Source organism: Dendrobates tinctorius, unplaced genomic scaffold, assembly GCF_039654945.1.
Source record: "Dendrobates tinctorius isolate UK_male_01 unplaced genomic scaffold, ASM3965494v1 ptg000046l, whole genome shotgun sequence".
NCBI lineage: Eukaryota > Metazoa > Chordata > Amphibia > Anura > Dendrobatidae > Dendrobates > Dendrobates tinctorius.
The window spans coordinates 77910931-77935114 of record NW_027361714.1 but is presented as its reverse complement, the minus strand read 5'-3'; the positions used below and the strand labels follow the sequence as shown (position 1 = coordinate 77935114).

The 24184-nt window shown below is 42.7% G+C and overlaps 1 protein-coding gene across 2 annotated transcripts in view; it reads left to right on the top strand.

Annotated features, from left to right (window-relative positions):
- The window catches only part of FIG4 (FIG4 phosphoinositide 5-phosphatase), a 744221-nt gene that overhangs the window by 423746 nt on the left and 296291 nt on the right, over positions 1–24184 (top strand). For both annotated transcript variants that reach the window (XM_073576032.1, XM_073576033.1), the window contains exons 18-20: positions 10073–10131; positions 15571–15718; positions 15821–15904. In XM_073576032.1, the coding sequence (XP_073432133.1) occupies positions 10073–10131; positions 15571–15718; positions 15821–15904 (291 nt within the window). The remainder of the gene's footprint in view (positions 1–10072; positions 10132–15570; positions 15719–15820; positions 15905–24184) is intronic.

The window sequence follows — 24184 nt, the reverse complement described above, 5'->3', positions numbered from 1 at the left end:
TGATGTTGCCACCCCCATGCTTCACAGTTTGTATGGTGTTCTTTGGATGCATCTCGGCATTCTGCCTTCTCCAAACACGAGTTTTGTTTCTACCAAACAGTTCTACTTTAGTTTCATCAGACCACATGATAGTCTCCCAATACTCTTCTGGATTATCCAAATGCTCTCTAGCAAACTTCAAACGGGCTCGGACATGTACTGGCTTAAGCAGGGGGACACGTCTGGCACTGCAGCTTCTGAGTCCCTGACGGCGTAGTGTGTTACAGATCGTAGCCTTTGTTACGGTGGTCCCAGCTTTATGCAGGTCATTCACTAGGTCCCCCCGTGTGGTTCTGGGATTTTTGCTCACCGTTCTGATGATCATTTTGACCCCACGTGGTGAGATCTTGCGTGGAGCCCCAGATCAAGGGAGATTATCAGTGATCTTGAATGTCTTCCTTTCTTTTATTATTGCTCCCAAAGTTGTTTTCATCACAGCAATCTGCTTGCCTATTGCAGATTCAGTTTCCCAGCCTGGTGCAGGGCTCAAATTTTGTTTCTGGTGTCTTCTGACAGCTTTTTTGTCTTCACCATAATGGAGTTTGGAGTGTGACTGTTTGAGGTTGTGGACAGGTTTCTTTTATACTGATTACAATTTCAAACAGGTGCCATTACTACAGGTAATGAGAGGAGGACAGAGGAACTTCTTAAAGAAAAAGTTACAGGTCTGTGAGAGCCAGAAATCTTGCATATTTTTAGGTGACCAAATACTTATTTTCCACCATGATTTGCAAAATAAATCTTGCCAAATCAGACAAGGTGATTTTCTAGATTTGTTTTCTCATTTTGACTTATAGTCTTGGTCTACCTATAATGTCAATTTCAGGCCTCTCTCATCTTTTTAAGTGGGAGAACTTGTACAATTGGTGGCTGACTACGTTTTTCCCCACTGTATGATGGTGGTAGGGTGATGGTCTGGGCCTGTTTTGCAGCTGCAGGGCCTTGAAGACTTGCTGTGGTAAATGGAACCATGGATTCTACTGTCTACCACAAAGTCTTGAAAGAGAATGTCCGGCCATCTGTGACCTCTAGCTGAAGCGCACTTACAGGACAATGATCAAAAACACACCAGCAACTCCACCTCTGAATGGCTTCAGAAAAACAAATTTAAGACTTTGAGGTGGCCTAATCAAAGTCCTGACCTTAATCCAGTTGAGATTTTGTGGCATTACCTTAAAAAGGCGGTTCATGCTTGGAAACCCTCCAATGTGGCTGAATTACAACAATTCTGCTAAGATGTGTGGGTCAAAATGCATTGTAAAAGACTCATTGCCAGTTATTGTAAATGCTTAATTGCAGTTGTTGCTGCTAATGGTGGCTGAACCAGTTATTAGTTTTATGGGGCAATCACTTTTTCATACAGGGCCCTGTAAGATGGAATATATTTTTTCCTTAACAATAAAGACCTTAATTTAAAAATGGCATTTTATATTTGCTTATCTTTGTGTAATATTTAAATTTGTTTGATGATCTGAAACTTTAAAATGTGACAAACATGCAAAAGAATAGGAAATTTGGAAGGGAGCAAACACTTTTTCACACAATTGTATATTCATATACTACAATGGCTGCACATCTGTATATGGCAGATGAGGTTTACGCCATGATCTGTTCAGATACAGACCGAGCAAATGAGATGAACGTCCTTGTTCGCTAGCACTAGCAATGATGAGTCTCAGCAACATACTCATTCTAGTGTTAGTGCCCACGGAATCATACACACAGGCGTCCATGTGGGCACAGCTAGGTTTAGGGAGAGTGTTTTTTAAAAAAAAAATTCTAATATGAAGAATTACTACATTTAACGGTTGAGCAGACCAATTCATATGCTGCTCAATTTATTTGCCGCCACCCCACAACTTTCTACTCCAAAAATTGTAGCTGGTGACTTGTTTATATTGTGGACATTTAAAAAATTTTCAGCCTGCTTCTCAACATGAGTCTAATAAAAAATAAACCACCATCAGATCTTTTTGGTCATTTAATGTACTGTACGACACTGCTATGTACAGAGAAGTAGTGGCCCGGCAACGATTTGAAAGCATTCCGAGATTCCTACACTTCGCAGAAAACTCAAATTGCCCCCACGCCCAATTACCTTAGCCATGACCAACTTTACAAAATAAGGCCCCTAATAAACTATTTTAGTGACAAATTTCCCAACATGTATACCCCTGAAATAATTTGCCAAAGAAAAAGGTCCTGATTTTGGCTAAAAATCTATAAACTGTGAAAGCGATTCTGGCTGCACAAACAAATTCATGGTGTATGAGAGGAAACAGACAAATTGTTCCTCCCAAATGCCCCTCCCCTCACTCTCTATAAACATAGCTGGTAAAATTGTCTCAGACCTGGTGCATCCCCTTTTAGATAAGGCCTCTTTCACACTTCAGTTTTTTGCATCAGTCAAAATCCGTCAAAAGGACGGATGGCGGATCCGTTTTAGTACTGATGACAACGGATGCCACCGTCCGTTTTTTTGACGGATCCGACAAATGAAGAATTTTAAAGGAATCGCAGCCGAGAGAGAGAGAGAGAATTTTCTGTCCGGCACCCAGAAAGAATTTCGGGTTAAATGAGTGTCTAGAGGATCCACCAGAGAAAAAAACGTTGCAAGCTCCGTTTTGAAATCTTTGAGGATGGTGACGGACAGCAACTTTTGGCGGATCCTCAAAAAAAACGGATGCAACGGACGGCAATCCGTCACAATCCGCCATTAATGGAAGTCAATGGGGAAAAAAAAACGGATCCTCAAAAGAAAATTGAGGATCCGTTTTTTTCAAAACCTGGCGGATTGTGACTGATTGTAAAAAACTGTAGTGTGAAAGAGGCCTAAGCGGATAAGCGGTACAATTTGTATATTGATAACTATTCTACAAGTGGTGTACCCCCTTATTTACAGAAAACAGTGGCCTTTGGTACTATGTGTTGGAATGAAAATTTGTTGCCCAAGATACTTCTTACCCAAAAGTTAAAAACAGGCGAAATTAAAGCGACCTGTAGTGAGGACATCCTTCTTGTCAAATTTCATGACAAGAAGGATGTCCTCATTTTAACATCAATTCATACTGACAGAAACAGCTAAAGTTCCGGAACGTGGAGGAAGTTCTCCTGTCCTGAAGTTTATCTGTGTACAGGATTACAATAAATTTATTGGTGGCGTTGACCTTGCGGACAAGATTCTGCATATCTACAGCGCTGTTCACAATTTGCTTGTATGGTACAAAAAACTTGCGGTACACTTAATTCAAGTGGCCCTAATACAGCTCTTTTGTATTATATCGACAAACAAGGAACCAAGGATCTTAGCTTGAGTTCCAGGGAAAAAAAGCAAAAACCATTTCATATTTGGAGAGCAGGGGAGAGTGTGGGAAAAATTATCTAGTGGGTCCTGCAAAATTGTCCCCGGTCAGCATTTTATCTCTCAACAAGTGCCGCCTACAACTAAAAATGGCCAATCCCAAAAGAGATGCAGGGTGTGTTATAAAAATGTAGTTAGTCGTGAAACCAATTACCATTGTGACACATGTTCATATAACCCTGGCCTCTGCATTATGGAATTTTTCCATCGCTTCCACACATCTATTTATATAATTGCCTTGTAATGTTTTCATTTCCTGTTCTGTCCAGATGTCACCGTATCCCAGAATTCCAAGCGGAGGAAGTTCACCGGCCGCCATATAGGGACAACCAAGTGATGGGTATCTCAATATGGAAACTGCTGCTGGTACCAATCTACTGCGTTGTACCACCAGCGGAACACCATCGCACCTCACACACACACTCTATACGCCATATGCACCACACACATACACACTCACACACACTCTATACGCCGACGCCGTACGCAACACACACACTCACACTCACACACACACTCACACTCACACACACTCTCACACTCACACACACTCTCACACTCACACACTCACTCAAACACACTCACACACTCACTCAAACACACTCACACACACATTAACACTCACAGTCACACACACTCACTGTCACACACTCAGTCACACATTCAGTCACACTCTCACACACTTACACTCACATTCACACTCACACACTCTCTCACACACACTCACACTCTTACACTCACGCATACTCACTCATACTCTTCTCACACAGCCTCTTGCGCGGTACCACCAGCAGAATACCGTCGCACTGCGCCTGCGCGAATTCCACTCAGGCGCAGTGAATCATTCGTCTGATCCTGGCGGCAGATGCACAATGTGTCTACAGGCAGAGGAAGCCGGTCACATTAAAGGGGTTTTCCCAATTTTTAAAATGGACTGTGTCTCACCATGTATGGAGCATACCACATCTGGGCAGGGGAGGAAGCAAAAGACAATACTGACATTACAGCAGGGGGTCACATTGGATTCATTTTGTGAGGTAAAATATTTCACTGACTGTTTTTAAACAATATTTTACCTCACAAAATGTATCCTCTGCGGTATCCTGCTGTAATGTCAGTATTATGTTTTGCTTCCTCCCCTGCCCACGAGCTGTGGTATGTTCTGTAAATGGTCAGACACAATCTTTCTTTCGTGGGAAAACTCCTTTAAATAGAAATTCCTCCTGACATGCTGCACCCTGACTGTTTAGTGATGGGGTACACAGGTCAAACAAGATGACATGAGAGGAGAAGACAGCAGATGGGGAGAGAAAAAGCACACAGGGGTGAGACAAACAGAGCACAGGGGGGAGACAGCTCAAATGGGACAGCACATGAGGGGAGAACACAGCACAGGAAGCTCATGGGGTACACTGGTCAAGGAAGAGAGCACAGACGGGAGAAGTCAGCACATGGGGAAAGAGAGAATGGATAGATGGGTGAGCACATGGGGGGGGGAGAGATTCTCAATGCTGCAAAGCCTGCCCCCATCGTGACATTACCGCCCTCCCTATGCGATAGCATCGGGCCTCCATCTAGTAATTAGAGTAAGGCTTCACTTACACGAGCGTATAATACGTACGAGTGCTATCCGATGTTACATCAAATAGGACTTGGCCCAATGTTATAGTGTGGGGCGATGCATATTAACGATTATATTCTCATGCTGATTCGACTTTAGAAAATAATTATAGCATGCTGTAATTGGCAGCGGGACTTGGTTCAAGTCTATGGGTGCATGTAAAACATTGGACTGCACTCTGATGTCATTCCAGCGCAGTCCGATACACGGAGAAACAGGCAATGGAGAAGATGGAGAAATTACTTTCTCCATCTCCTGTGCATGTGTCCTTTCGATTCTCTGATGCAAGAGAATCCAAGCACAGTGCACTGACGCTCGGCTCACGCTGAAGCAGATTTTGAGCTGAGTGTCATTAGCATATCGTATCTGACCTAACTAGTGTGACCCAGGCCCAACTGGATTTATCTTTTCTTTTACTCTAGCCACTTTCTGCCATCTTCACTTTATTCACTTTTTATTCATCGACTATGTGGAGAAATGGGGTCAGTGGGTGCTCTCGTCTGCTGGCCTGACTGCCTTTAGAAAGAATGTATGGACCAGGGCTCATACCACTGAACGCCCGCTCTATCTCTCCGTGGGCAACATACTACACAGACAACGCAGGGTTAGGGTAAAACAGTGTGGCAATACTTTTTTGAACCACAACACCCAATAGCAAACAGAATAATCCCAGCAATTACCCCCAACATGGTACACATTACAGGGCCTTACCCTTCCACTGACTCGCCTGGATAACGGTAGATGTTACGTCAGAGCTCCCAGGGTCGCTATTCCACCTGTGATATACACACAGAGAAGAGATAATAACAAGCGTAGGGAGGTGACAGTCCATACTGTCCATACAAGGTCCAAAGCCAGTTGACACAAGAGTCACCACCTGGCTTATCTGACCATCTCCATGGAACCAGGCGACCAGCGGGTCCCAAAACCTGGTTTTCTCCAAACACATCCATGGTTCAGAGATGGTCACTGGATCAGATCTGTGTCCTGGTCCTTCCAACCGGAGCCGATCACTCCTAGGTTGTTTCCCTGAGAATCATAAATCCGTATCCCTCGTGATGGTGCAATGATGAATTGGCTGCGGTCCTCTCTCTCGTCCGTTGAGTGTTGTGCAGACTGGTAGCTCTCTGTGTCATGAGATGAGAAGAGATGATATATGGTCTCTCCGCCTCAGGGTCTTTTAATACCCCAGGCAAGTAAGCTATTTTTAGAATTACCCAGTGTCCTTCAGTACACCCTCACAACTTTTACTGATCTACCTCTCACGGTGCTAGCGGGATCTCACCTAGGTCACGGTAGTTCAGCCCGGCAGGGAAAGCAGCCTCAGTGACCGGAGGTCACCTCGATGATGTCACCACCGGTCAATGAGGCTGCACTCGCAGCAGTTCATTCCCCAGTAGTTCTCAGCCTGGACGGTCACAGCTTGGCACCGTCCAGGTTGAAAACTTTTTTCCCCCAGATATGTATTCTGGCGTGGGACAGAACGACGGAGAGGTGAGGGATATTGTTGTTTTTAATTTCAGTTTTATTACAGGAGAATGAGGGTTTTGGTGTAATAGATGTATGGTGAGTATAACTGTGTATGTTATTTTTAAATAAAAAAGTAAATCTGTGTTTTTGTTTTATTTCTAATATAGGACTTTATTTTGGCTGTATTTGTTTACCATACAACAATAGCATTAGTAATGGATAGGTGTCTCATAGACGCCTCTCCATTACTAAGCCATGGGCTTGATGTCACCAAGCAGTAGTCCCATTCGATGACACCAGTGACCAGAGGTAAACTTTTTACCTCCAATCACAGCTGAGTGCTGACACTGTCTTGACAGTGTTGGAATCGCGGCTCTCTGACCGGCAGGGATGATTTCATCGCCGATCAGAAGCGTTGTTTGCCACACTGTCATACACAAGTGAATGAGGTTTCGGTCCGGGTACTGTTCTGATACCCGAACCCAAACTTTTTGTAACTGTTTGACTGCACCCGCCAGATCCAAACATCCAGGTGTCCGCCCATCTCTAGTAATTTCTTGCACAAAAAATTTTTGGGGGCTTCATTGCAAAAGGGGTGAATACATATGCACATGCCAATTTTAGTTATTTGATGCCATACATTTAATTTATGCCTATGTTTTTCTTACTTCACTTGACCAATTTAGACTTTTTAGTGCTGATGCATCACACACAAATTGTATTACCAAAATTTGAGAATACAGGTTGTGCGGTAACAAAATAGTTGTAAGGCTAAGGAGGGGGTGAGTACTTTTGAAAGCCACTGTAAAAAAAAATTGAAAGTTTGGAAATTGCTAAATTTTCACCAAACGTCCGATATTTTCACAAATGCAAAATATTGTGACCTAAATTTACCACTAACAATTTGTCCCAAAAAGAGTTTTTTAGCTCATAAAGTTACATTGGTCAGAATTGTAAAATGAGGTTCTGGTCATTAATGTGACTCTGTCCTTATGCGGTTAAATACGTTTTAAAAGAGTTTTGTTTTCACTACAAATACTAAAGGGGGTTTTACACATAGCGATATCGCTGGTTTTGTGACGTTATAGCGATATTGCTAGCGATATCGCTATGTGTGATACTTACCTCCGACCGGCTCCCCCGCTGTCCATCGCTGATCGCGCAAGATTGGGCGGCTCCATTTCTCTTCGGGCGTTTCCTGCTGTGTGAGACGAGCGACGCTGGACGCGGGCGGGAGGACGTCAGGATCGCTGTGTGTGAAAGGTGAGTATCGTCCGCTGCGTCGCTGCTGCATCGCTGTGAGATCTTTCTGTATGAAAGCTCACTAGCGATCATTTAGCGATGCACCAGCGATCCTGACCGGGTCGGATCGCTGGTGCATCGCTAAATGTAAAAGGGCCTTAAGATTACACACTTCAAGCTACTGCTGCTCCAGCACCGACTTTCTGCTTCCGCCCCATACTCTGTTGTCGGGCTGCAATAGTGCCGTCACAACTACATTGCACGAAACCACTAGCAGCTAGTCACTAGGCTCTGCAGTCTCTTGTCAGCTATCTCATCATCTCTACTGAGCCCAGTTATTTTCTGCAGTGTTCATGTTCTGTAGTCATGTCACCACTGCAGATCTGGTGCCGGAGCAACAGCAACTCTACGTTTATTTTTAGCCTTTGTAGTAACGCTATATATTGTGAAACCTTTTTTGGAAATGTTTGGGCCAGCAACATTGAATATATTTGCTAGCCTACCTCTTAAATAGAATATGTTTGAGAACATTGTATTTATTTTGTTTTATTATGACAGTTTTTAAGAGAAAAAGATAGGCAAATTAATTAGGCCACGATAATTTGCCAAAATATATTTTTACCTAATCACACACATCCTGTTTGCAATCATGAACAGAACAGATTGGCTATGTTTAATCCATGCAACAATAGAAATTGCATTAAATGGCAATGATTTATTACTTGACACACACAGTAGACGTTTCATGGAATAGGATTTCTCCAGAGGATACATATTAGAATCAAGGTCTTCTCAACCTCCTCTGCAGGAAGCAATTAAATATGAAGTCAAGTTGACTGGTTCAAAATCATCTGGGATCATTACACTTTGCATCCGACAGTTTATAAGAAAAATATTGTAATAAGTTTCTCTCTCTAGGGTTATTCTAGGTAATGATATTTTACTTTGCTAACCTGCTATATTAATATGTATTCATTACAATAGGATATGTTGTTTAGATAGCAGTGGATTAAATGCTTGTGTATCACAATGAACTCAGCTACTTCTATTTAAGAAAACACTGTAACAATCCAATAACCATTTTTCCTGCTTTATTACTTTTATTTTACTAATTCCAATGGCTTGTAAAAGTTTGGGCACCCCTGGTCAAAATTACTGTTATTGTGAACAGTTAAGCAAGTTGAAGATGAAATTATCTCTAAAAGGCCTAAAGTTAAAGATGACACATTTTCTTTGTATTTAAGGACAAAATATATATTTTGTCATTTTTTTGTATTTTAAAAATTACAAAAAATGGAAAATGGGCCTTTGCAAAAGTTTGTTTCTGTGTGCTTAGCTTGCTTTGACCAATGTTTCAGACCTTAATTAGCCTGTTAAGATTATGGCTTGTTCACTACAAATGCAAATTTCCCAGGTTTATAAAAACTCAGCCTCCTCTAGCCTTGTGCTAAAAAACAGCAGCAATGGCTTCTTCTAAACAGCTGTCTAGCACTCTGAAAATGGTGGAGGTCCACAAGGTAGGAGTAGGCTATATGAAGGTAGCTAAGCGTTTTCAATTTGCCCTTTCCTCAGTTTGAAATGTAATTAAGAAATGGCAGTTAACAGGAGCAGTGGAGGTCAAGATGCGCCTTTTCTGGGGTGGCTGGGGGCAGATTTTTTTTTTAGCCGGGGGGGGGGCAAAAACAATGGTACCTCTCTAGGCTATTAATATATGCCGTCACTCACTGGCTTTCCCTCTCTGGTGGAGAAAATTGCGCTGGAGCCCACACAATTTTTTTCCGCGATTATAGCCTTAAATTTAACCCCTAGAGTTCCAAATTTTTTCTAACACAAACTATTAAATTGATTAAACACTGACATTTATAAATCGTTTTGATATGACTTGGTTTACTGTATGTAAACCATGTGTCATATGCATATATATGTGTGTATTCTATGTGTATATGTCTATTCTTCTACATGTCAGTGTGATTTTACTGTACAGCGCACCGAATTGCTGGCTTTTAAAAACGGATTTGTCGAAAAATAGAAGAAACGGATGGAAAAAATGATGCGACGGATCTGTTTTTTCGCCAGATCCGCTAGCCAAAGGATTGTGACTGATGGCAAAAAACTGAAGTGTGAAAGTAGCCTTAGCAAGTATATACTGATATTACTGTTTAATTCTTATTTTGTATATACGATTGCTTTTTCTGTGTGATTGTTTTTGTAAACCTAAAGAGTACCCATAAAGATGTTAAATGGAAAATCTCTTATTAGAATCTAGCTGTAGAAATAAGCATGAAACATTTTCTTAAAAGGGTGATTACATATTGACATGATTTGTAACTCTGTTTCAGTTACACATTCTGGTGGACATCAGGCGTCTTAGAGCACTTACCATTACCATTTGATGAAGGTAAGATACAATCTCATAAAATATGCATCTTGTTGACCTTTTTTAATTTTCCAAATAAAGTTAAAACTGTCACATTATTTGACTTTCTTGAGCTTTTTACACATATTAAAGGTCTTTCTTCTTGCTGATTTTTGGTGGATCACACTCCCTCTGGCAGTTGTACCAGTCTTGTCTGTCAATAAATTTTACAAAAGAAGCTTCCATGTTTTCTGGAAAGGTTTACTACTTGCATTTGGATAATATAAAAAGGGATTAGGATGAAAATCACTGTTTTACATGAATTATCCCTTATATAGTTTTTTTATTGTTGAAAAAAATAAAATAAACAACCCACATTGGAGTTATGCATTTCATATGATGTACACCATTTTTACTCCCTGTTGCACAGTGGCTTTAAACTGACTCTACACTTTTGAGATTTGATTTCTGGCATCCTAGATGATCGGAAGGCATCTCCTGTTTCTTGTACAGCAGGGAAGATGCATGGGTAGACACCTTCACTGCTGGTACTGGAATTCAGTTGTCTTCACTTCTATAGGATTGAGCTGCAGTGTCAGATACAGCCAAAACTTTATGTATGGCTATAGGTCATTAAGATGTACAACTGTTATCTGTATTTTCTGTTCTTCCATATGGGCATATGACCACTGCAGCCTGTCACCAGTAGCACATTATCAGCGCTATGGGCAATGATAGGCAGATGACTGCTGCAGCCAATCTAGATTAGGAAGGAACTACTGAGACTTCCAAGCAACCAGGGTATCATTGAACAGCAGTGTCAGGGGATCGACAAAATGAATATTAGTTCTTTTATTGCCTTACTGAATTCTGATCATTTTATAGGAAAATAAATGTTAAAGGGAATCTGTCACCCTATTTTTCACCTATCAGCTGCGACCACCGCCATCAGGGGCTTATCTACAGCATTCTGTAATGCTGTAGATAAGCCCCCGATGTACCCTGAAAGAGAAGAAAAATGAGTTATATTATACTCACCGGGGGGCGGTTCAGGTCCAGAGGGAATCGCGGTCTGATTCGGCGTCTCCCATCTTGCAGCGATGACGTCCTCTTCATTCCTGCCCGTTGCGGCTCCGGCGCAGGCGTACTGCTCTGTATTTAGTGAAATAAATACACAAAGTTTTTGACCTAATGTATTATTCTGCTAATCAAAAAAAGCCCTTGTTCTGTAAAAAAAATAAATAAAAAAAATAAAAAAACAACAATATACAGTGGGGAAAAAAAGTATTTAGTCAGTCAGCAATAGTGCAAGTTCCACCACTTAAAAAGATGAGAGGCGTCTGTAATTTACATCCTAGGTAGACCTCAACTATGGGAGACAAACTGAGAAAAAAAAATCCAGAAAATCACATTGTCTGTTTTTTTTTCATTTTATTTGCATATTATGGTGGAAAATAAGTATTTGGTCAGAAACAAGCAATCAAGATTTCTGGCTCTAACAGACCTGTAACTTCTTCTTTAAGAGTCTCCTCTTTCCTCCACTCATTACCTGTAGTAATGGCACCAGTTTAAACTTGTTATCAGTATAAAAAGACACCTGTGCACACCCTCAAACAGTCTGACTCCAAACTCCACTATGGTGAAGACCAAAGAGCTGTCAAAGGACACCAGAAACAAAATTGTAGCCCTGCACCAGGCTGGGAAGACTGAATCTGCAATAGCCAACCAGCTTGGAGTGAAGAAATCAACTGTGATAGCAATAATTAGAAAATGGAAGACATACAAGACCACTGATAATCTCCCTCGATCTGGTGCTCCACGCAAAATCCCACCCCGTGGGGTCAGAATGATCACAAGAACGGTGAGCAAAAATCCCAGAACCACGCGGGGGGACCTAGTGAATGAACTGCAGAGAGCTGGGACCAATGTAACAAGGCCTACCATAAGTAACACACTACGCCACCATGGACTCAGATCCTGCAGTGCCAGACGTGTCCCACTGCTTAAGCCTGTACATGTCCGGGCCCGTCTGAAGTTTGCTAGAGAGCATTTGGATGATCCAGAGGAGTTTTGGGAGAATGTCCTATGGTCTGATGAAACCAAACTGGAACTGTTAAGGTAGAAACACAACTTGTCGTGTTTGGAGGAAAAAGAATACTGAGTTGCATCCATCAAACACCATACCTACTGTAAAGCATGGTGGTGGAAACATCATGCTTTGGGGCTGTTTCTCTGCAAAGGGGCCAGGACGACTGATCCGGGTGCATGAAAGAATGAATGGGGCCATGTATCGTGAGATTTTGAGTGCAAACCTCCTTCCATCAGCAAGGGCATTGAAGATGAAACGTGGCTGGGTCTTTCAACATGACAATGATCCAAAGCACACCGCCAGGGCAACGAAGGAGTGGCTTCGTAAGAAGCATTTCAAGGTCCTGGAGTGGCCTAGCCAGTCTCCAGATCTCAACCCTATAGAAAACCTTTGGAGGGAGTTGAAAGTCCGTGTTGCCAAGCGAAAAGCCAAAAACATCACTGCTCTAGAGGAGATCTGCATGGAGGAATGGACCAACATACCAACAACAGTGTGTGGCAACCTTGTGAAGACTTAAAGAAAACGTTTGACCTCTGTCATTGCCAACAAAGGATATATCACAAAGTATTGAGATGAAATTTTGTTTCTGACCAAATACTTATTTTCCACCATAATATGCAAATAAAATGAAAAAAAAAACAGACAATGTGATTTTTCTGGATTTTTTTTTCTCAGTTTGTCTCCCATAGTTGAGGTCTACCTATGATGTAAATTACAGACGCCTCTCATCTTTTTAAGTGGTGGAACTTGCACTATTGCTGACTGACTAAATACTTTTTTTCCCCACTGTACATACCTCTCCGCTGTTCAGTCAGGTCCTCTGCGGTGGCCGCAGCTGATAGGCGAAAAATAGGGTGACAGATTCCCTTTAAGTAAAATAAATGTTAAGTGGCAAGACACTTCAAGATCTTTCTTCACTTGCTCAAGAATCCAGTGAACAGCATGTATTAGCCAAAGCTTAAAGGGAACCTGTCAGCAGTTTTGGCCGATATAAGATGCGACCACTGCCTTTCAGGGTTTATCTACAGCATTCTACAGGGTGGGCCATTTATACGGATACACGTAAATAAAATGGGAATGCTGACAGTTTTCTTGCACAGGGTGTTTTGCATTGAAATCTGCCTCAATGACCCGGGTACTGCGTTCACCGGACATCAACACAATTTCTATCCGCTCCTCACTTGTTAACCTTTGCGACATGTCATTGGCTGTAAACAAAGAGAAACTTGTAAATTGCTAATGAAAGATTAAAGTTATGTTAAAACCAAGCACACCATTGTTTTTCTTGTGAAATTCTTAATAAGTTTGATGTGTCACATCACCCTCTAGTCCCATTGAAAAAATAAAGTTGGATCCAAAATAGCCAACTTCAAAATAGCCGCCATGGTCACCACCCATCTTGAAAAGTTTTCCCCCTCCCATATACTAATGTGCCACAAACAGGACGGTGATATCACCAACCATTCCCATTTTATTTAGGTGTATCCGTATAAATGGCCCACCCTGTATAATCTGTAGATAAGCCCCTGATCTAATCTGCAAGATAAGAAAAATAAGTTTTATTATACTCACCCGGGGGGACGGTCCTGTCCGTTGAGTGTTGGAGGTCTGGGTCCGGTGCCTCCTCTCTTCTTGCGCCGCCATCATGCTTGCTTCATCGCTCCCTGGCATCGTGCTCCTGCGCAGGTGTACTTATCTGACCTGTTGAGGGCAGAGCAAAGTACTGCAGTGCACAGGTGCCGGCAAAGGTCAGAGAGGCTCAGCGCCTGCGCACTGCAGTACTTTGCTCTGCTCTCACCAGGGCAGATAAGTATGCCTGCGCTGGAGAGCGATGTCGGGGAGCCATCAATTAAGCAGGAGGGCGGCATCGCAAGAAGATGGGAGGCACCTGACCCGGATCTGCGACACCCATCGGAGCACCCCCCCAGGTGAGTATAATAAAAGTTATTTTTCTTATCTTTCAGGTCGGACTGGGGGCTTATCTACAGGATTATAGAATGCTATAGATAAGCCCTGAAAGGCAGTGGCCGTAACTTATATCTGCCAAAACTGCTGACAGGTTCCCTTTAACGTTGTGCTTGGTGATCTTAGGCTTGTGGTCTGCTTTTTGGTCATGGAAACCTATTTTAAAAAGCTCCTGATGCATAGCTGTCATTCCTACAAGCAGTATAGAATTAAATAGTGAATGATATTACAGAGTTTAGGCACGTTTTCCTAAGCTCGAGCTCAAACATTCAGACGCTCTGTCACTTTTGTATGGCCTAATGTTTCTGAACTTTAGCTTTACATCACAATGCCAGTACCAGTTGACCAGAGCAGGTCTAAAAATTCAAGAACCTACTTCTGACAAAGGTGGCAACTTATAGTAGTGTGATGTTTATTGTCAATACGCTCTGTATAACCTAGACTATGTGTATGAGAGTTGCATGACTTCCACCGCCATAGACATTTTTTGTGCACAGTTGATTTTATGCACCTAACATAATTAAGGGCATCCACATACTTTTAGTCATAAGCTGTAACCTCAACCTCATGATGCAGAAGCCGCATACTGACAGGACCTCGTCTGCATGCAGTAGCAATGTGCACATGAATGTCAAGGTATTGACGTGCGGTGATTGGCACCCCACATGTGGAAGTGGCATCAGCTTTCAGCTTGGCGTTCCTGCTGCAGTATAGAACTTCAGCTATTGTGTAGGTTGATCAGATTGTTGTTTTGCAGCTGATATCTTGCTTTATTCAGAGTGACAGGTTTATTGATCAGCTTTTTCTAAAGTGGTATTCCCATCTTCAAGATCCTATCCCAAGATGTACAGTAGTAGGTGTAATAATAATAATAGCAAATGCATACAATTACAAATGTAGTATAGTTTTTCCGATTCGCTATGTCTCTTTCCTCGTGCAGACATTGCAGGACCTTAGGTATCCAAGGTTACTTCCACTGATGAAGTGACAGTTAATTGCTATTGGTCATAATTATGGATACCTAAGGTCCTGCAATGCCTGCACATGAGGAAAGAGACCTAGTGAATCAGAAAAACTATACTACATTTATTTTGGAATAGGATCTTTTGAGATGGGAATACCCCTTTATATCCCTGCCAGTGATGACTAAATAAATAATGTAAATAATCAAATAGTTTTCATTCTTTGCTAATTAGCCTAGTGGCGTTTGATAAACTTGGGAATTATTAGTTAAAGGCTCACCTATGAAATGTCTATAAACATTATATCTGGGCATAGCTATGGATTATGTTGCCACTGGACATTTTTCAGATATAAATGTAAAAAAGGGCTGTGGTAATATCAGCACATTGTTGTATTTTGGAGTTGAATGCTGGCACAGTAGCATGACAATATCCTTGTTACCAACCAAATGCCTTTGTTAACAGTGCTGAGTGGTGAAAACTTGAAGAAGATGACAATAAAGAAGCATAGCAGAAATAATGAGGAGGTCAATATATACACAGAGTTCTTTCGACCTTATGAACTGAGCAGTTTTGATGACACTTTTTGTCTCTCTATGACAAATTCTGCAAGGTAAGTTACATTGCCTGTAGATTGTAATATAACTATTAAAAGGTACTGATGAAATCATTAACCATTCAAATATGTATTGATTGGTATCACTTTACTTTTCAGAGATTTCATGCCAAAAAATGTTGGCATTGATCCAAGCCCATTTACAGTGCGAAAGCCAGATGAAACTGGAAAATCTGTTTTGGGGTAAGACTAATGATCATACTATTACATACATACGTACATATAGGACTTAAAAATAACCTTTCATGTGTTTTAAAAAAAGAGTTTGTTCATTATTTTTATACTAAATGGAGGCCCAATGCTATTGCATCGGGAAGGCGGTAATGTCACGATGGGGGCAGGCTTTGCAGTGTTGAGAATCTCTCCCCCCATGTGCTCACCCACCTATCCACTCTCTTTCCCCATGTGCTGACTTCTCCTGTCTGTGCTCTCTACTTTGACCTGTCTACCCCATGTGCTATCACCCTTATCTGCTGTCTCTTTCTTTCCTGTGCTTTCTTCTCCCCTCATGTGCTGTCCTGTTTGAACTGTCTCCCCCCTGTGCTCTCTGTCTCACTCCTGTGTCTGACCGTGTACAGAACATGCTACAGCTCCTGGGCAGGGGAAGAAGCAAAAGACAATACTGACATTACAGCAGGAGATCGCAGAGGATACATTTTGTGAAATAAAATATTGTTTAAAAACAGTCAGTGAAATATTTTACCTCACAAAATGAATCCTCTGTGATCCTTTGCTGTAATGTCAGTATTGTCTTTTGCTTCCTGCTCTGCCCAGGAGATGTAGTATGCTCCTGTTCACGATCAGACAAAGACAATTTTTAAAATGAACTTTCGTTCATGGGAAAACCCCTTTAATGTGACCGGCTTCCTCTGCCTGTAGACACTTCGTGCATCTGCCGCCGGGATCAGCCGAATGATTCACTGCGCCTGTGCGGAATTCGCGCAGGCGCAGTGCGACGGTGTTCCGCTGGTGGTACCGCGCAAGAGGTTGTGTGAGTGAGTGTATGAGTGTGAGAGAGTGTGTGTGTGTGGTGCGATGGTGTTCCACTGGTGGTACCGCGCAATAGGGTGGTACCAGCAGCAGTTTCCATATTGAGACACCCATCACTTGTGCGTCCCAATATGGCGGTCGGTGAACTTCCTCCGCTTGGGATACTGTAATATCTGGACAGAACATGAAATAAAAACATTACAAGGCAATTATATAAATAGATTGATGAGCTTTACCAAAAATAGGTCATCAATATTAGATCGATGGGAGGTCTGACGCCAGAAACACCCAGTGGTCGCTTCTGGTGGTGTCCATATGTAAACATTGTTTGGAGCAACATGGCCCCTACTCTGTTTAATGGCCGTTGCCAGGTACTGCAGATCAGCTCCTATTCTCTTCATTTGCAACTGATCTGCAGTACCCATCAGAGGCCAAAGCTGTGCTGTTCTGCTCTGTACATATTCCATCTGACTCCCCACCGAAGCCGATATCAGCTGATGGTTGGGGTGCCAGGTGTCAGACCCTCTGCACGCTAATATTGATTACTTATCGTATGTATAGGTCATCAGTATGTTGGTTTTAGACAACCCTTCTATGAAGAAAAACACAAATGCCCAATTGCCTGTTTTGTTAGATAATATGTTGGGCTAAACTCAAAAGCTTTTATGACATTGAGCATTATATGTTGAGATATCAGTGCCCATAGCTCAAAATAAGAAGTTAATTACTAGCAATTAGTTTTTGAGTTTGGAAATCACAACTTGTTTGCTATCTTTTTGTTTTAGTTTTCCAGCTCATTCTATTTAAATGGTTTTATTAAATATGCTTGTTTTTTCATTGTGTTTATTGCATCTTTTTTACTTCATCTTTTGTATGTACATGTGCAGACAACAAAAATAATTGTATAAATATTGAAATTCTAAACTGTCTATATTAGTGCAGTCGCAATAAGCTTTACTGTGTACACTGAGACGGGGTAAGCAGAGTAGGGAGTTTAAGAAGAATGCCACTGCCCCACTACATTGGGTGAAATCTACATTATAGCGCTGATCTATCACTTTTGTTTTTTATCAGCCACTTTTTTTTTGTCTTGTGGTATTCATTGCCGTTTACAGCATAGTCTTCAAAATTGCATACTCAGTTCATGAATTTGTGAAAAGAATTGTCTTTATTTTTTGTCTGTAATCTTTTTGGCAACTTTTATGGCTAAAAATAGCACGTTTTTGTAAAAGTTTGCAAAAAAATACACCAAAATGCTTGTTGTAAATAAAGTAAATGCAGGAGTCTTTTTAAAATGTCAAAACTGATGAGTTAGATTAAATCCCCACAATGCCAAAATTTAAAAAAAAAACAGGCAAAAACATATAAAATAAGCTTTTACCCCTTCACGCCATGGCCATTTTCTGTTTTTTTTTTTTTTTTTTTTTCGTGGTTTCTTCCAAGAGCCATAGCTTTTTATATTTCTCTCAATATATCCGATTGAGGGCTTGTCTTTTGCAGGATGAGTTGTACTTTTGAATGGCATCATTGATTTTGCTGTATTGTGTACTGAAATACAGGAAAAAAAATTCAAGTGTGGTGAAATTACAAAAAAAGTGCAATTCCACAATTTTTTTTTTTTTTTTTTTTTTTTTACTATGTTCTCTATATGGTAAAACTGACCTGGCAATATGATTCCCCAGGTCAGTACGAGTAAGTAGATACCAAACATATATACCGTAGTTTATTTTTTTATTGAAGTGTTGAAAAAAATTCTGAAATTTTTACGAGAATTTTTTCTCTTTGCCACGACAGCAGCCACTGAGAGAGGGGATACGCCCCTAGGAACAGGAAACCTACGGAGAGATAAATAGGGCGGTCCCCCTCGCTCCCTCAGTTTGATTTCCTGTTCCTAGAAGGAACCCACAGAGAAGAGGATCCCTGGCCTGGTAGCCGCCCGCGGCATTATATGAACAACGGGGGCCCCAGAGCTGGAAGCAGCGATGGGCGGATCCAAGACTCGGACTCCCCCCCCCTCAGCTGGTAATGTGGGTGAGCCCTTGGTGAAGAGTGCCTGGCTCACCTAGGGGTGCATTGGAGCAGCACCTGAGAATTTCCCCTGCAGGGGATACCGCATTACTGAGCGCGGCACAGCACCGGGGAACTCTCCCCCCCCCCCCCTTTTTTTACACCCGAGATGGTGAGGCCCGGGATGGAAAGGAATCCCTGAGCTCGCTCAGGACGCGGTACGTGCCGGGGGTGCTGAAGGGGTGAATCGACATACCTGATAGTATTCAGCGGTATGTCGCTCCGGCGGTGCAGGGGCAGCGGTTGGGAGACGTGCGGCGGCCAGAGGAGGAGATAGCTGGCACCATTAGAGTCTAAGAGCGTATACCGCTTGAAACGCGTACAGAACCTCCTGGGCACTTTCTGTGCGGCTATCCCATGTCAGCGTAAAAACCGCAATGATGACTATAGCAGCCATGCTTGTATTTTAATGAAATAAAGAAAATTCTGGATTTTACTCCTTGAGCTGGACTTTCCTTTTTCTATGAAGTATTCCAAGACGTCTAAGTGGAGACGTGTCCTTATTCGGACCTTGCTGCAGCATCAATGAGGGGTGAGCTGAACTAAATCCTTTTTTCTCCAATGTGCCATTGAACAGAGACCAGGCGGCCCGGAGGTGGAGGAGTACCTTCTGGGGCAGGAGGAAACATCGCGGGATCGCCGGGTGCGACCGCGCATGCGCAGAAAGAAGGGAAAAAAAATTTTTCAAAAAAAAAAAAAGGGGGAGAGAAATTGAAACCGGGAAGCTGCATAAAAGCATCGGTCAGAGGCACATCGGTGCGCAGCCATGTCATCAGTAAACGACCCGGTTTTGCTCCAGGAAGTACAGCCAGGAGAATCCTCTCAGAGCAGTACTAGGAAAATTGGCAGCACAAGAGGTAATAGCACTAGAAGAAGCCTCTGAGAAAAAGCGGAAGAAGGCATCTCGGGCCTCGCCTCAACCTGAGTCTCGAACCCCGCAGCCGCTATTAAGCTGACAAAATTCACGGGTGAGTGTTTTGGAGTCAAGCTCCTAGCTGATGACGTTCCGTTTTTGTCTGTTTATATACCCTCAGGCCAAAAGAACGGAGAAAAATAAGCACAGGGAAATGTGCCTTATGCTCCCAACCCCTTCCGGATAGTCACCCTAAGCGGTTTTGTCAGACCTGTATTGAGCAGACCCTGCGGGAGGAGTCCTCGGGTAGAAAGGAGGATATCCTTACAATAATCAGAGAAGAGCTGCGGGCCTTAGGCAGTTCTAGCAGTCAAGGTGGACAGACCTCCGTTAGGGGGATAATGTCACCGGTGTCTGGGTTGCCTTCAGAAGCTGGGGAACTGGACTCAGATAGGTCTCAGGAATATCCAACCTCAGAAGAGGAAGAGCAGACTTGCTTCCCCACAGACAGTGTGAATAATTTGGTCAAATCTGTGCAGAATACCATAGGGCTATCCGATATTAAAGAGCCCAAAACCCCGCAGGAAATAATGTTCGCGGGTATCTCCCAAAAGAAGGTCAGGGCCTTCCCCGTAGTGCCAGCAGTAAAGGAACTGGTAAAAAAGGAATGGGAAAGACAGGGGCAAAGAACCTTTATCCCCTTAACTTCCAAATGGAAATACCCATTTGACGATGACGATTTGACATCTTGGTCAAGAGCCCCCAAGGTGAATGCGGCAGTGGCCTCCACCTCCCGCCGGTCCTCCTTGCCAGTAGAGGACGCAGGTACATTGTCTGACCCATTAGACCGCAAAGCAGATACTTTCCTCAAGCGGTCTTGGGAGGCATGCACAGGGGCCTTCAAACCGGCTATAGCGGCCACATGCACGGCAAGGTCCATGATAATATGATTGGATGGAAAAAATAAAAAGCGGAGCATCTAGAGACAGCCTCCATTCCTCCATTCCTCTATCCCCCTGATTAAGAGTGCAGCTGCCTTCTTATCTGACCCCTCAGCTGACTCCCTCCGTCTATCTGCCAGAGCGGCAGGATTAACCAACGCAGCCCGGCGGGCCTTATGGTTGAAGGGGTGGAGAGGCGATGTGCAGACAAAAACTAAACTCTGCGTTATGTCCTGTCAGGGTAAGTTCCTGTTTGGCACACAGTTGGACGAGATCCTGACGAAAGCGTGTGAGAGGAAAAAAGGATTCCCTAACTCATACATTCCCTTTAACAGGAGAGCGTTCAGGAAGCCTTCATTTGGGAAAAAGAAAGATTTCAAACCCCAAGACTGTTGGGGTAATAAAGATCCCAAGCAGAGAGGCAGCCTATTTGGGAAACGTCCCTTCAGGTCGGGGGACAGGTTCCGATAGCGATAAATCACCGGTAGGTGGCAGGCTACTAAAATACAGCCACGAATGGGAAAAAATAACATCAAACTCCTGGGCCATTAATATTGTATCATCAGTCCTAAGGCTAGAATTCGTTCGGTACCCACCGAACTCCTTCCTATTGACTTCCTTGAAGTCCTCAATGCAGCAGGAAGCTTTGGAAATAGAGATAACAGGGCTCTTGTCTAAGCATGTACTGGTAGAAGTGCCAAGAGATGAATGGGGAATGGGATTCTATTCTCCTCTGTTTCTAGTCCCTAAGCCGGATGGTTCCTTTAGAACAATAATTAATTTAAAAAAGTTTAATACATTTCTGAGACTGCGGTCCTTTAAGATGGAATCAATACGTTCGGCAATAAAACTCTTGTTTCCTAGGTGCTATATGGCAGTATTGGACCTGAAGGATGCCTATTAACATCTCCTTATATGCAGAGAGCACCAAAAATTCCTACGAGTGGCGGTCTCGTTAGAGGGCCGGATACAACATTTCCAGTTCACGGCGATGCTGTTCAGGTTATCCATGGCACCCTGCGTTTTTACCAAGCTAATGCTAGAGGTGATGTCGTATTTAAGGCTAAATGACACCTTAATATTTCTGCACTTGGACGACCTGCTCATAGTTGGAAATTCGGTTTCCCAATGCGAAAGTAGGATAGCTGACATTATCTCATCCCTGCAGACACTAGGCTGGCTGGTCAACTGGGAAAAGTCCAGACTGCAACCGGTAACCTGTCAGACGTACCTGGGCCTTCAGATAGACTCTGTAAGTCAAAAATGTTTTTTGCCAGAAACAAAAATACAGGCTATAATTAACAAGGTACGGATGGCGGGTGATAAGAACACGATGTCCTTGAGAGAAGGCATGTCCTTGTTCGGGTCCCTAATATCATGCATTCCGGAGGTGCATTGGGCCCAATTCCACTCCAGAAAATTTCAATGGGCCATTTTACGAGAAACCGGCTGCAGGGGTGGTTGGATGGGAAAATGTCCCTATCACCAGAAGTAATCAGCTCCTTGAAGTGGTGGTTGAACCCAGACAATCTAACAGGAGGGGATCCATGGTGGATTGTCCCCTCTAGAATAGTCACCACAGAGGCTAGCCCCTTGGGGTGGGGGGGCCCATCTAGAAGAAGACATGGTGCAGGGTCAGTGGTCTGAACTCGAAGCGGAGAGCTCGTCTAATATGAAGGAGTTAACAGCGATATATCATGCTATATCTAAATTTCTCCCGCAGCTAAAAGGTACCCACATGAGAATCCAAACAGACAACATCACCTCAGTGGCATACATAAACCGGCAATGAGGTACGCGATCAGGACCACTCTTGTCTATCGCGGAGAAAATTCTAGAGATGGCCAAATTACACCTCCGCTCCTTATCCGCTATCCACATCAGAGGAGTGGACAACTCCAGAGTGGACTATCTCAGCCGCCAGACTTTACATTAAGGAGAGTGGGTTCTCAGCCGGCACATCTTCGAGATGATAGCGGCCAGATCAGACATAGACCTGTTCGTGACAAGAGCCAACAGACGCGTAGAAAGATTCGCTTCGCTATACAGAGAGGGCAATCCAGACATCCTCGATGCCCTTCAAACACCCTGGACATTCCGACAGGCCTATGCCTTCCCTCCAATGAACAGCAGTCCTGACCTACCTAGATAGAACCAGTCCCAGGAGGCAGAGTAGGGCTCTTTTTGTCTCCTTCCAGGGTAACAAGAAGGGGTCTAAGGTTACGAGAAGCACGCTGTCCAGGTGGATGAGAGATGTGATCACGATGGCATATTCGCCAAAGGGAGAAGACTTTCCACAGGGTATAAAGGCGCACTCTACTCGAGCCATATCATCCTCCTGGGCAGAGAGGGCAGACGTCCCAATTGAGCTAATATGTAAGGCTGCAACTTGGGCTTCTCCATCTACGTTTTATAGCGACTATAGACTAGATTTATCCTCCTCTGAGGATTTGGCCTTTGGTAGATCGGTCCTTAACACGGTGTGCCCTCCCAAGTGACTATATCTGAAAGTCTCTCAGTGGGTGCTGTCGTGGCGAAGAGAAAAAACCGGATTACTTACCGGTAATATTCTTTTGTAGAGTCCACAACAGCACCCGTTCATTTCCCTCCCTTAATTTAGAAACTTACACGTGGTTCTCCTTGGTGGCGGAAAGCAAGAATTGGGAGTAAAAATATAGTTTTGTATAGCAAAAGTATAAATATGTATAGATGTGAATCATTTACCTAGCAAATTGACTAAAATATGTATGGCGGTTCCTCTTTGTTCTCTGTAATCCAAACTGAGGGAGCGAGGGGGACCGCCCCATTTATCTCTGTAGGTTTCCTTTTCCTAGGGGCGGATCCCCTCTCTCAGTGGGTGCTGTCGTGGACTCTACAAAAGAGTATTACTGGTAAGTAATCGTTTTTTTTTTGCGTTTTTCACATTTTCAGGATGTGAGCTGTTTGAAGGCTTATTTTTGCTATCAAAATATTAAAACAATTAACCTGATGGGCAAACATAAAAAAAAATTCAAGAACGCAAAAATGTTTTTTTTTGGTCGCCACAATTCCACACAAAATGCTGTAACAAGCGATCAAAAAGTCACATATATCCTAAAATGGTACTAATAAAAACGTAGTCTCGCCCTGCAAAAATAAGCTATCACTCTGCTCTATCGGACGAAAAATAAAAATGTTCTGAGTCGGAAAAAATGGCGGTACAGCTCCAAATTTTTTACATTTTTTTTGCAAACTTCAGATTTTTTTTTTCATCACTATAATTATAAAACACTGGTCATGTTTGGAATCGCCATAATCATACTGATGAGGATAATCATATTGCCTGGTTATTTTTACCACAAAATATACACCGTAAAACAATTCCCTAAAAACAATGTCATTATTGTAGTTTTTTTCACAATTTCACTGAGCTTGGAATTTTTTTCTCATTTTTGAGCACATTATATGGTAAAATGAATGGTGTCAATCAAAAGTACAACTCGTCCCACAAAAACCAAGACCTCATATGTCTATGTGAACATTAAAATAAAAGAGTTATGGCTCTGGGAAAAAGGGGAGCAAAAAAAGGGAAAGTGAAAAACGAAAATTGGCTGCGGCATGAAGGGGTTAATA